The sequence below is a fragment of the Aphidius gifuensis genome, linkage group LG2 (genome assembly GCF_014905175.1).
Source record: "Aphidius gifuensis isolate YNYX2018 linkage group LG2, ASM1490517v1, whole genome shotgun sequence".
NCBI lineage: Eukaryota > Metazoa > Arthropoda > Insecta > Hymenoptera > Braconidae > Aphidius > Aphidius gifuensis.
Window position 1 is genome coordinate 14,744,830 of NC_057789.1, and position 14,624 is coordinate 14,759,453.

Consider the following 14,624-nt stretch of genomic DNA (forward strand, 5'->3'; position numbering starts at 1 on the left):
TAAAAGCGAATTTTATTCCACAACTTTTTATCATTTTAATAAATATTGATAACAAATTAAATGCCACTTTATAAACAATAATAAAATGGAATTCTGAATTTGCACTTAGCAACCAAATAGATACATGTCCGCAAATATTGTTTCAATAAAATTAATATTCTATTTCTACACCAATTTTCGAAAATAAAAAGATGTTTTTTTTGTGCACAATCAAAAAAAATTAATCCGAAATAACAATTCTATATAAATGCTATGGAACTTTTTAAGCATCGTATAATTGTGCATTAGGCCTATTGTAATGTTACACCAATTTCATAGCCGTACGACACTGAAAATCATCTGTCACTCTGAGTCGTTAGAGTTTTCAATCTTCAGAATAAACATTCATCAAAAGTGAAAATGATATAATCAGATTATTGTGTACATGTAACGTTAATACAACTATGTAAATAATGGTTTTTAATTGGACGATTCGCTACAAAATCCAAAATGTAAAAATCCTGATTCATCCGCCGTATAATTTATCACCGAAAAAATATCGTCGGTAAGGCAGAAATTTTTGGCGTACAGTTTTTCTACAACCACTGTTAGATATTAATATTATTATTATTATTATTAATATTCATAGTCTTAAATTGTGAATAAAAAATTTTTGATGTTATAAAGAATAACAAACAAATAAATTGTGCTGTCATTTATTGTCAGCTATCAAAAGTGTATGATCAAACTCCATCCAAAACTACACTGCAGATTACTTTTATTGATCCTTGGACATTTGTATTTTAAAAAAAATGAATTTACATGTATTTTATTTATTTTATTTATAAAATAAAAAAAAAAGATCAAGGAAAAGGAGGAGCTAAGGAAAAAATGGAGCTAAGGAATTGAGGTTGCCAAAGAATTATATTTTTGGCAACATTATTTTCTTTAAACATAATTCTTTGGCAACCTCAATTCTTTAGCTACTGCTTTTCCTTGGACATTTGTATTTTTAAAAAATAAATTTACATGTATTTTATCTATAAAATAAATGAAAATGTCCAAGGAAAAGCAGTAGCTAAGAAAAAGATGTAGCTAAGGAATTTGTGTTCCCAAAGAATTATATTTTTAGCAACATTATTTTCTTCAAACATAATTCTTTGGCAACCTCAATTCCTTAGCTACATCTTTTCCTTAGCTACTGCTTTTCCTTGGACATTTGTATTTTTAAAAAATAAATTTACATGTATTTTATTTATAAAATGAATAAAAATCCCAATGAAAAGCTAAGGACAAGATGTGGCTAAAGAATTAATGTTGCTCAAAACATAATTTTTCTGGCCACCGTAATTCCTTAGCTGCGACATCTTTTCCTTAGCCACTGCTTTTCCTTGGATATTTTTATTTATTTAATCAATAAAATTACATGTTTTTTATCTATTAAATAAATCAAAAATCCCAAGGACAAGCAGTATATCTAAGGAAAAGATGTTGCTAAGGAATCGATGTTGCTTAAAACATAATTTTTTTGGCCACCGTAATTCCTTAGTCACATCTTTCTCTTAGCTACTGCTTGTCCTTGGTATTTTTTGATTACATGTAATTTTTTTTTTTTTTATAAAAATGTCCAAGGAAGAGCAGTAGCTGAGGAATTAATGCTACTTGAAACATAATTTCTTTGGCAACATTAATTCCTCAGCTCCATTTTTTCCTTAGCTACCGCTTTCCTTCGGACATTTTCATTTTTTCAAAATAAAATTATATGTATTTTATTTATTGAATGTATAAACATCCCAAGGAAAAGATGTATAGTCTTAGGAATTAATTTTTGCCAGTGAAATTATGTTTTAAGCAACATTATTTACTTAGCTCTATCTTTTCCTCAGCAATACTGCTTTTCTTTGAACTTTTTCATTTTTACAAAATAAATCTACATGTTTTGTATTTATTAAATGAATAAAAATCCCAAGGAAAAGCAGATTTGTACATTAATATCACTGAATTTTAACACATGACTACCTAGAACATATTCTTCCCCACCGTAATTTATAAATTATAATGAATTATAATTGTTATAATAAACTAAAAAAAAACAAAAATTAAAAAAAAGCAACAATAATAACATTTATGTATGTATTTTGACAACATATTTTGAGGTTATGTCTATTAATTGTAATAAATTCCAACTGTGTCGCCATCTCGTGCCATAAAAGTTAGTAAAACAGGGCCCTATTTATCGATTAATTTTCGAAAAACGGCTTGCGGATGAATCAGGATTTTCAGTATTTCGTTTTAATAAAAAATGCAAATCTGAGCATTGTAAAAATCAAGTGTTACATAATTATGATGGAATCATCACTAGGGTTTCATTCAATTTTAGAAACTCTATAATGGTCAATATATTTGAACGGAGAAAACACATTGCGAAAAATATAGAACAAATGAATATATGATTAGACAATAAAAATACAACTTCAGAAACCTATTGATCGGCTTAGCTGATTGAATCTGAAAACCGAAAGAGGTTGTAAAATAATATACATAGATTATTATTCGGTTATATCAATTAAACGGACAATAATATTTTAATATAGAAAAGTAGAATTAGCTATATATACATTTGATTAAAATTGTTTTTGGTTCATTCGTTCTAGCGGAATTTCATTATCAAGAGGCACGGTAGTGCCTCGAGTCAATTAGTATGAGAAAGAAAGTATGTGTGTTGATGAGAAGAATATGTGTGAGATGAGATTTAACTACTACTACCGTGCCTTATTATACATCAAATATTTTGTCCCCTTCCGTCGCGAATCTATTAAAAATTGAATTAAAATATGATAGAGTTGAATGAGGATGCTGAAGTTTGGTAATGATCCCATAAATGGATGTCGAGCTTTTTTTTAAAAAAAAAATCAGATTTTTTTGTTGCGGCAATATTATTTAAAGAATAATTTGATATTTACGGTCTTTGCCTTTTTATCAAATCGACCAGATTTCTTCCGTTCAGTTGGTAGAACTTTTTAATATAATTATTTCTTTTTTATTTTTTTTTGTTGTTATATTGCCGTAACTGCATAATTTTTTTATTATTTGTATTCATACATAACCTGCAGAATACATGGACTCTCACGTCAAATGTCAGAAAAAAAATAAACAATATCATAATAAATAAATTATAATAAATGAATCATAAATATATCATCCAATTGTAATAAAATTATTAACTTAATTCATTTATTTACCATTTAATACACTATTATGTTATGTGTTTTTACTGGACAACTTAAACAACAAGTACAAAATATTCTCAATGAATTATGTTTATCACAAGTGCATTTAGGTAAAAAAACATCATCATAATATTGATTTTCATTTTATAATAATTTTATCTACAGTGTAATTTCAATTTTTTTGTTGGTCTAGGCTCAGAATGAAATGTCAATAAATTGGAGACATAATAAAACTATTTTAGATAGATAGATACAGATAGATAAATACAAGCACCATTATTAATAATGTTATATCTTGATGTTCATGATTTTTAATTAATCTCATGATTATATTGAATAAACCAAATGTAAGTCAAGTCTTCATAAATTTTTATTTTTATCAGTATCAATAATAAGAATAAATTTTTGTTTTTTTTTTTTTTTTAGAGTGTTGGTAAATTTACATCAACGTATTTATTTTTTTTCAGACTTGAAAAGTGCTTGAATTTATTTGACAATAAATAAATAAATAAATAATGGAAGCTATCGTGGAATATAGCTATGTAGCTCATGAGCCAGATGAATTGACACTTCGAAAAAGTGATATTATTAAAGATGTAAAAGTTACAGCTGGTGAATGGTAGGAAGGAACTTTGAGAAATAAACGTGGCATGTTTCTTGATAATTTTGTAAAGGTTAGTAATAATAATTTAACAATAAATACCTTGTAGAAAATTAAATTAAATATATATTAATTATTAAATATTTAAAGGTAATTAAACCAACCATCACCAATAGAATAAAAAAAGATGAAAATTTAATGAGAAATAGTGGTTCATTTGGTAGAAGATATTGTAAATTATTATTTAAAATTATGAGCCATGTAATGAAAAAGAATTGGAATTAATGCCACAAGATTCAATTGAATTTCTGGAAGAAGTTGAGGAAGGCTGGTGGCAAGGAAGATAACACGGACATGTTGGTATATTTCCATTAAATTTTGTAACATCACCAAGTCCAAAAGAAGCTGAAAGTCCAACTGGTAGTATTGAAAGAACAACTAAAGAATTATGTCTTGTATTATTTTCATATGAAGCACTTAATGAAGATGAATAAAAATAAATATATTTATCATATAATACATACAATAAATGAAGGTGAAATTGTCACAATAATATCACGTAATGTTGCTGACGAAGTAAGCATACAATTAAAATTAAATGTTAACAAGTTAATTTATAGCTATAATAAATACAAATTTTTAGGGTTGATGAAAAGGTGAAATACATGGTAAAATTGGTCTATTTCCTGATAATTTCGTTAAATTAATTAAAGTTAATCAAGATATCAATAATGAAGATTGGCATGATACAAATCAATCATCATCAAAATCAAGTTCCATGAAAAATCATTCAGTTCATAAAAAAAGTGAAAAAGCACATGCTAGAAAAAGACTTGATTTACGTAGTGGATTATCAAGTATTGATAATAATATGTCATCAAGAAAAATATTAGATTCAACAACATCATCATCTTTATCATCAACATCAACAATGTCATTATCACGAATAATGATGCAAGGTGATTTGAAATCATCATCAACAACAAGCTTAAAAAAAATTAATGATAATTTATTAACTGAGACTGTTGATAGTCTTACTGAAATTTGTATACTAAAAAAGAACTAGATGGTATTGAACGTGGTGAAGGTGCACCATCATCACATTTAACAGCATCACGTGCTAAAGCACCACGTAGACGTTTACCATCAAGTCAACATGTAAGAGGACTAACAACATCAATAAATAATAATTTCTAATTAACAAATACAACTGAATCAATTATTAATAATTAATAATAATTTAACAAATGGTTCAATTGATACTGTTGATCAAAAAATACGCGTACTACTGATGATAATGATATATAATAAATAATAATGGTAATATTAATAGTAATAATAATAGTAATGATAATGTAATAATTAGTAAAACACATAACATAATAGTGTATTAAATGTTCAATAAATAAATTAAGTTAATAATTTTATTACAATTGGATGATATATTTATTATTATATTTATGATATTGTTTATTTTTTTTCTGACATTTGACGTGAGAGTCCATGTATTCTGCAGGTTATGTATGAATACAAATAATGGTGCTTGTATTTATCTATCTAAAATAGTTTTATTATGTCTCCAATTTATTGACATTTCATTCTGAGCCTAGACCAACAAAAAAATTGAAATTACACTGTAGATAAAATTATAAAATGAAAATGAATATTATGATGATGTTTTTTTACCTAAATGCACTTGTGATAAACATAATTCATTGAGAATATTTTGTACTTGTTGTTTAAGTTGTCCAGTAAAAATCTATGTTGGATATAGGTTTAAATTTAAATGTTATAAAAATTTATGATAAACAAATGGTTATCAAGACTAAATATATATATATATATATTGATAAATATAAATCTATAAAATCAAGTATTTCAAATTTTTAAGAATGAACATTATCAACTCAATCCATCAATCGATCAACTCTTTATTATATACATAGGTATATTATTATAGTTTATTAAACAATGTTAACAGTACCTAATTTTTATTTTTTATCAATATTTATTTAAGGTGCAAGAAAAAGGAAATAATTTTAATATTTTTATTTTTTTTCATACAAATCTTGGTGTTAATGAAATTAAATTTTAATAATTTTATGTTTAGGTTATGTTTATCATTTATGTGTCAAAATTTTTTAATTGTGACAATCAAAAAAACAAGTCTTAATTTTTGAGTCTTAATTTGAAAAAAAAGTACGATTATTATTAATTGACAATTATTATAAATATAATTATTTATTTATTTATATCAACTTTGAGTACGTTTTTTTTTTTTTTTTTTTTTTACCAACTAACTTTGTACTTATACTGGTTATTTTTTATCAAATATTATTATTATCACCATGATAATAATAATATTTATGCCTTTTTTATATTTTATTTATTATTTAAGGCATTTTTATCACTTTTTTTTATCACGTACGATCGGTCTTTTTTTTATTTATTTATTTTTTTTTTAAATTAAGACTTGTTATATATTTTTTTTTTTATCCTTGAAAATAAACCTGTATGCCACCACCACCTGAACGAATACCCCTTCCACGTCTACTTCTATTACCACCACGACCACGTTGCTCACGATATTGATGGGGACGATTAGCCATCATTTGAAAGAATTGACGTCTCCAAAATCTGAAATAATTCATTGATTTTATATATATTGTTGTTATTTAATTGTTGTTATTTTATTGTATATATTTATTGTTTTTACCTGACTCTGTCTCTGACACTGGCATCAACTGGATCTTGGTCGCGTTCATCACGAGCTCTACGACCTTGAGCACCAGTTACAGCACGATTCAGTCCAGCACCAGCCGTAACCCGACGCAATCCACTGCCAGCTGCAGCACGACTTGGTCCACCACCACGTGATCCTGCCCCAATCCCACCACGAACACTTCTAACCGCTCCACCACCTAATCCTTCAGCAACACCACCACCAAAAGCATCCATCAATTCATCAACTTCTTCAGCATTTTCTTGATGATTTTGAGGCTGATCGTTGGGTGCAGCCAATGGATCATCTTCTTGACGTGCTGCTTGACCGTCGTTAACCTCAAAATCATCTCTGACCATGTTGATGTCGGAGGCCTCAAATGCAGGTAAAGCTGGAAGCTCAAGTCCCTCTTCAAGGGCTTGTTCCTCCAGGAGGTAAACCTGTGCTCGAGCTTCAGCATGACGGTCGACGATCTTTTGGTGGCGACGAGCCCTTGTTTCGCTCTCGCGTTGACGCTGACGGTCAAAAGCTTCAAAACTGAGTGAACCCTTTAAAATATATATTTATATATGGGGCATTCTTAGTCAAATCACGGGGTCATCTGCCTGACCCCCTACGATTTTGATAATATGAGCTATTTTTAGTTGATTTTAGGCTGAAATTAAGCCTCTAATTTTTTTAGATTTTTTCATTAATTTTTCTAGACTCCATCATCTTGAATATCACTATTTTTGCAATTTCTCAAAAAGGACCATTTTTTTTTTTCTGAATTTTTTTTACAGAATCAGTTACACAATACACGCATTTTAAGCACAGCAAAAATCTGGGTCCAGAAATATAAATATTTTTTTTTTATTTTATTTTCAGCAAAAGTTTCTAAAAATGCCGAAACAGAAAATTTACCAAGGGAAAATCTAGTTTTATTTTATTTTTTTGAAATCAAAAACTTATATATTATAAACTTATATTCATTTTGGAAAAAAAAATTTTTTTTTCTAGAAACAAAAAGTGTTTTTGCTGAAAAAAAAAAATTTCAAAAATAAATAAAAAATATTTATATTTCTGGACCCAGATTTTTGCTGTGTTAAAAATGCGTGTATTGTGTACCTGATTCTGTGAAAAAAAATTCAGAAAAAAAAAAATGGTCCTTTTTGAGAAATTGCAAAAATAGTGATATTCAAGATGATGGAGTCTAGAAAAATTAATGAAAAAATCTAAAAAAATTAGAGGCTTAATTTCAGCCTAAAATCAACCAAAAATAGCTCATATTATCAAAATCGTAAGGGGTCAGGCAGATGACCCCGTGATTTGACTAAGAATGCCCCATATATAAGTATACAATAAATAAAATATATACAATAAATAAAATATAAATTATAAAAATAAAAATAAATATAAATAAATATTTATAATAAAATATAAAACTTACTGGTCTGTTCATTGCCATGCTGTTTTTATAAAATTAACTAAATTTTTTATAACCACAATGAACCACGTTTGGCAACTGATGCTGATAAAATGGCGTGGCTTGGATAGCTCACGGATGCCGAGATTTGCACAGGACTTTACGTCATGACGGTCGAACGAGGAATGAAAAAGACAACGCTAAAAATAATCTGGATCGGTAACGTAACTTTCTTCCTCTTTTTTGAAGAAGCAGTCTGTAGATGGCCATAGTGTCTTATATTTTTTTTATATATATTTATATTATTATTATTTTTACTGCAATTTATTTATTAAGTTGGTTCCGATATATAGTTATTATATATATTTTATTAAAAATGAAAACTGTTATTATTATAAATTAATAACAAAAAAATACTGACACAAATTTTGTAGATATTTTTTATCACTGTAATCGCGCATGCGCAAGTACTAGTTAACAGTGATTAGCAAGGAGATGAATAGTACAATAGTTTTTATTTAATATTTAAAAAAATAAAAATTATTAAACAATGATAAACGAAGAATAGTTATGTACAAACGATTTGCTATCAATTGAGCATCTTACTACTATCAAAAATATCAGCCACTTTAAAATTATGAATTGTCGCCTATCTGGCAACTCCAAATATTTCGATTAATTAATTAAAATAAATGAAGGGTTGAAAAAAAAACAAATATATGACAATCATCTACAATTCAAGTACAATCAGCTACAATCATTGTTTTTTTGTCGGCCCGTGGGTGCATTCCTTTAATAAAAATTTTTTTTTCGTTTTGCAATTTCGCCCTGTAATACCGACTAATAACTAGAAACAGAAACAATAACAAAAGTGATAAAATTCTCTATGCAATATTCCAGGCTTCACAGTTTACGATAATGTGTGGCACGACCTATGTGACAATAACAAACAATCACAACAAGTCAATTTTCTATTTATTTCAGTTTGATATAAGGTGTGTTCGTTCACTTTTCACACCGAGCGTATGCACGGAGCGTATGCAAGGAAGCGCTAGCGTTTTGCGGTCATTTGAAGAAACTTTAGTAACTAAAATTTACTATTTATTTATTGCTATTCGTTTTTTCCAGTTCTTTCGCTCTCTTTCATTATTATTAATTGGTAATTTGTTCTTGCGTCTGAGAAAAAATTATTAAATTAACAAAATAAAAACAATGACTGAAAATAACGAATGTTTTAGTAAATTTTAGTTACTAAAGTTTCTTCAAACATGTTTCCTAGCTAACATACATCATACTCGGTGTGAATAGTGAACGAACACACCTATAGACATTAAACAGTTATCCATCTAATAATTGGAAGCCAAAAAAAATAATGTCATGTGCCAGTACTGCCACTACAAGAAACAGCTTTTCCCTATAAAATTTTGGCCGGTATTACAGGGCGAAATTGCAAAACAAAAAAAATTTTTTTCACTGCAATTCCGCCCTGTAATACCGACTAAAAGCTAGAAACAGAAACAACAACAAAAGTGATAAAATTCTCTATGTAATATCCAAGACTTTACTACTATCTAGTGCGACCTATGTGACAATAACAAGCAAATACAACAAGTCTATTTTTTTCTATTCCAGTTTGATATAAAGATTGAACTGTCATTATTCTTCCAATAATTGAAACCAAAAAAAAATAATGTCATGTGCCAGTACTGCCACTACGAAAAAACAGATTTTTTTCCTATGAAATTTTAGTCGGTATTACAGGGCAAAATTGTAAAGCCAAAAAAACATTTTTATTATAGGAATGCACCCATTGTAATCAAGTTGTATAATAAATTGTAATTATTTAATTGAAATTAAACTGAATGTCACTAAATGTTACTAAATTCCAATAAGAGTTCTATGGCGCATGCGCTCAGATTTTTTTTAAATTGCCAGGCCCAGCACCCGTATTCAGAGGATGTTCTCATTAGGGCTTTTTTTTCCGATGGCGGCGCTTGTGAACTTTTTATATAGATTTTACATAGAAAAGCTTCACAAGCGCCACCATCGGAAAAAAAAGCCCTAATGAGAACATCCTCTGAATACGGGTGCAGCCCATTTATGTGTGTCAATTAGAAAATTGATTTTAAATATTTATTTAATTTATTACAAAAAGAGTTAACCGCTGAGAGATGTTAAAAATATATATTTGGCATGTACAATTGAGTTACCATTCAATACAATCCCGAATGTATGATACGCGTATGATTCTTATGTATAATACATCGGTATGATATACTTTTCAACCCTGACTTCTGTCAATCAGACCACACCCTTTTTGCTTGTCGCCATTAACATATTGGATTTTGTCGCTCGCGGGACAAAGTTTTGACATTTATGTGTGTTATTATTCTAATGTGTTTGATTGTTAATAAAATAATTTAAATATATTAAAGTGTTTCACATCTATCTTTATTACATGTTAAAAAGTTTTCTATTTAATTTTGATGAGTGCTATTTTTTTTTTGTAAATTATTCCTCGTTTGACGTTTACCTAACCTATTTTTTTTTGTCCCTTTTGCCTTTTTCCTTTCTTTATAGTATATTTCAGGATTTTACTTCTTTCGAGAAAGTATTATTGGCCTTGTCAAGAGATTTTTCTCTTTCTAGAAGAATTAATTTCCTTGACAAGAGTATTTTTCCTTCTTTCAAGAAAGTATTAATTGGCCTTGTCAAGAGTTTTTCCTCTTTCCAGAAGAATTCATTTCCTTGACAAGAGTAATTTTTCTTCTTTCGAGAAAGTATTATTGGCCTTGTCAAGAGTTTTTTTTTTCTCTTTCTAGAAGAATTCATTTCCTTGACAAGAGTTTATTTCGAAACGTCTTAGTTTTATAAAATTATATATATTAAAAAGTTTAAGTCGTGATTCTTTTTATATACATATAACTTTTTTAACTAAAAAAAAAATGTCTGAAGTTGATCAACTCGAATTCGATCGTAGAATCATTTTAGGTTCTGATTCATTGCTAAGAGATGAAGAAATTGACTTTTTCGCCTATTTATTGCATGAAAAATTAAATTATGAGTTTATACGCTGTTGGACGCTCCAACATGCTGATCTCGCAGTCCAAATACCGGCTAATAGTAAACATATTCAAATTTTACATACAGCAGCTGAAGATATTTCTCATCCGAATGCATATAAAATGATTGGTGGTCATTGGATATGCAGTTATTATGATGGCGATTTAATTCATATTTATGATTCCGTAAACAATTCAAATCTAGATAATCAAATTATAAAAAAGTTGCGGATGTTATATGGCAATGCATTTGATGAAGAAACTGTAGAATTTCACAGAGTACAGAAACAACCTAACAGTTATGATTGTGGAGTATTTGCTATTGCAAATGCAGTAACTCTTGCATTAGGCGGAAACCCCGAAATGACTACATATAGGCCATATAAAGTTCAAGACATGCGTGCCCATTTATTATCAATGTTTGAACTTCGCGATATCTTATCTTTTCCTCGATCAAATATTCATAGTTCAACTAATAATAGGCTGAGAGATGACGAGAATACTTTTGAGAAAAAAAATATCAAAGTACCTACTTTTCTGCCAAATATCCAAACTTCTAAAAGAAAATGCCCAACTAATGGTGACGTTTTGTTAAATACTAAAGGATATGATTGTGGCCAAAAGCGCATTTGTAAACGAAAGGTTATACAGATTCCAAGTATTTCAGAAGAATCTAAAAACAGAATTGGAGGGAATCAAAGATTAAACGGAGACGACATACTGTTCTTTGGAAAGTTGCTATCTGGTTGTTCTGATTATGTACCGCAAGATACTTTATATATCCAAAACTTAGATAAAATTCAAGCCATTCCAAAAACTAAAAAACATATGTTACGTACCAAGTTGAAAAATTAAAATTTAACTATGAAATAACAAGAAAAAGAAAGAATATGTAAAATCAAAATTAAATAACCAAATAATCATAGAATAATTAAAATAAATCAACTTGGTATTTCACGTTAAAATTAAAAATCCTCTTATTTTGTTATTCCCTACAGGGTAACGGGTTAGGAGGGAATGTGTATGATTGTAGATGTACCTTGATGTAAGAATAATCCGAAACAATTGTTGAGAGCGTGTCAATCTGGATGGTCGCCTGTTGATGTTTGTAGTCTCGAATAATCCAAACGGTAAAATAAACTCGAAGCACAGAAAACAACACCCCGGAGAAATGTCACAGTCAATAATTTTTATATAGGATTAGGGAAGGTTAAATAACACAGGAAATAATAATTTATCACAAGAATTAATTAGTTTAAATTCACTCGAAAAATGTTATTTATTTAAAACGTAAAAGTTCAATTGATTTTATTTAATTTTTATCAGATGTAATTGATTTAATTTTAATTTTAATTTTAAATTTTTAATTTAGTTTCAATGATTTGAATAGAACGAAAGTTGTCGCAAGAGTGACGCTCCTTAATATTAAAAATAAAATTATTCCCATAAAAATTTAATTATTAGGTAGGGATGAAAAGTGGTGCCATTTCTTGAACCAATCAGATACAATGGTTCCCATAGTAGTCAGCATATTCAATTTGTTTAAACAATTTAATAAATAATAATCTAGCAACTTCAACGGATGTGGCGTCTCGCGTTGCAGAGGTGACTTTGAAAACTGCTTACCAAAATTTATAAAAAAAAAAGAAAAAAATAATTTGTTTTATAAAAACGCAAAATTTGAATTTAATTCCGTGTGAAAATAAAAAAATAAAAAAAGAAAAATTTTATTGCTTGCTCGGCATCCGTTGAATTTATTAAATGATTATTTATTATCGATTATTAATTATAAATATACCAAGACGTAACACATATACAAATCCTCCATAGCAGAGGCGCTTCTGGCCCAATGACTGATCACTGGGTTTGCAGTTATTACGATGGTAAAAATATTCATATTTATGATTCATTAAACATTCATATACTCCATAATGATTATCAAATGTATTTACAACGTTTATTTCCATTTTATTCAGTTGAACAAAACAATGTGCGGTTTCCAAGAGTTCATCAACAACAAAATGCTGATGATTGTGGTGTGCTGGCTATTGCATTTGGAGTTTCTTTATTATTTCGTCATAAACCTGAAACTATTGAATACGAGTATGACAATTTAAGAAAGCATTTGCTCAATATGTTTGAAACCCAGATAATAACTCCTTTTCCGATGATTAAGCATAGCGATCCACCACTTCCACTACCACTGGAAGAGATAGTAAAAAAAGAACATAAAGCATATTTGGAACGAACACGCTTAGACAACAATGCTCAAACAGCGACCATTCAAAGTAAAAAAAAAACGTATCGAAACAGCCTCAAATCTTGAAAAGTGAGCTACCAAAAGACGATAATACATATGTTCCGTTTAAATCTTCAATAGAAATATATATTCAAAATCTTACATATGAAATTCTGGTTGAGTCTATCGACAATCTTACAAACGAAACAGAAGCCAGGCTCAGAGCTGAAAAAATGGTCAAGTGGTGTATGCAAGCAAGGAAAAATTATTATTCTGTCCAATTTAAAACTCTTCAAAGAATGATAAAAATGGCAGATTCACGTTTAAAAAATATGATTGATGATTTTGACATTGAGAATTGTGGAGACTCAGAGCATACCTCGTCTTCTGAACCATATTTTATGATCGATCATACAATTTTAATTATGAATGAAAAACCAAAACAAGTAAATGCTATATCAGTAAAAGAAGGCATGAAGACAACGAACAAAATGAAATGATAATGGAAATCAAAAAAAAAAGTTTAGAGACTTTTTTTATAAATCCTAGGTCAAGCAGTCAATATATTACCAATTGACACAAATAAAAAGGGTGTAAAATTTTGGAGCTGTGATTCTATTTGCACAGTATTGAAAGACCAAAAACTTTTTAATCTCTATAAAAATTTTCTCCAAATTTTAGTAACTCAGACGTTGTCAAGTTGTCCAAAATTTCTACAACAATGTTTTATTACGCATTCAGAAGATAAGTTAGGTCATTCATTTAGATGTTATAGCAGTGAATATCCATGTAAATCAATCAGCTTCTTTCTGCATCTTTTATCACCTCATTTCTCATCAATAAGGTCAATGTTACGATGTTTATACAGATTAAATGAATATTATAGAAAATTACTGAAATTGAGCCATGATTTAGATATGTCAAATATAAAATCATTATTAGAAGTTGAAAACGAAATGAAAAAACAAAATGTAGAATTGAGCACAAGTCATGAGATGGATTGCTTGAATGAAGATTCGATAATTGCAGAGAATAGTGCAGCGTTCAAAATTTACACAAAAAAAATGATGGATTTACCTAGAAATCATTGTAGATCTTGCCAACGATTACTTTTTGAACGTTCCTTAAAGAATATCAATAATTTTTATTTGCCAATTGTAAATCCATACTGGGATCAGATGGAAGAATTCTTCATCAATCATCCTGATGAAAAAGATAGCGATTATATTTGTGATAACTGTTTGAAATATTTCCGAAAATCAGATATTCCTCCAACATGTATACTAAACAATTTACAGGACGGTAATGTTCCCGAAGAAATTAGAGAGTTATCAAACTATGAAGTAATGTTGATTCAACAAGCAAAAGCTTTTCAAGTAGTTCAAA

At 28.5% G+C, this 14,624-nt stretch overlaps 2 protein-coding genes and 1 pseudogene across 3 annotated transcripts; 2 read left to right on the forward strand and 1 right to left on the reverse strand.

Annotated features, from left to right (window-relative positions):
* Positions 1-1,692: 1,692 nt before the first annotated feature.
* On the forward strand, positions 1,693-5,699 carry LOC122849155 (annotated as a pseudogene).
* A 529-nt stretch (positions 5,700-6,228) lies between these two features.
* Positions 6,229-8,750, reverse strand: LOC122849126. Its single transcript, XM_044147721.1, has 3 exons — positions 7,962-8,750; positions 6,527-7,080; positions 6,229-6,447 (listed from the first exon to the last, which is right to left on the reverse strand). Exons 1-3 carry the CDS (start codon positions 7,977-7,979, stop codon positions 6,303-6,305), a joined length of 717 nt encoding a protein of 238 aa, XP_044003656.1. The 5' UTR covers positions 7,980-8,750; the 3' UTR covers positions 6,229-6,302.
* Positions 8,751-9,984: 1,234 nt separating this feature from the next.
* Positions 9,985-13,577, forward strand: LOC122849104. Of its 2 annotated transcripts, none has more exons than XM_044147693.1 (2): positions 9,985-11,829; positions 12,815-13,577. In XM_044147693.1, the coding sequence occupies exons 1-2, from the start codon at positions 10,883-10,885 to the stop codon at positions 13,323-13,325; spliced, it is 1,458 nt and encodes a 485-aa protein (XP_044003628.1). In that variant the 5' UTR covers positions 9,985-10,882; the 3' UTR covers positions 13,326-13,577. The 2 variants fall into 2 exon arrangements, with proteins under 2 accessions (XP_044003628.1, XP_044003627.1); XM_044147692.1 differs by having other exon boundaries at positions 9,985-11,825; positions 12,811-13,577.
* Positions 13,578-14,624: the final 1,047 nt, after the last annotated feature.

Coding starts and splice junctions, on each gene's coding strand:
- LOC122849126 (XM_044147721.1), bottom strand. Junction 6,448..6,526: donor AGTGTCAGAGACAGAGTCAG/GTAAAAACAATA, acceptor GAATTATTTCAG/ATTTTGGAGACGTCAATTCT.
- LOC122849104 (XM_044147693.1), top strand. CDS start 10,883: ATGTCTGAAGTTGATCAACTCGAATTCGATCGTAGAATCATTTTAGGT. Junction 11,830..12,814: donor CCAAAAACTAAAAAACATAT/GTTACGTACCAA, acceptor CGTAACACATAT/ACAAATCCTCCATAGCAGAG.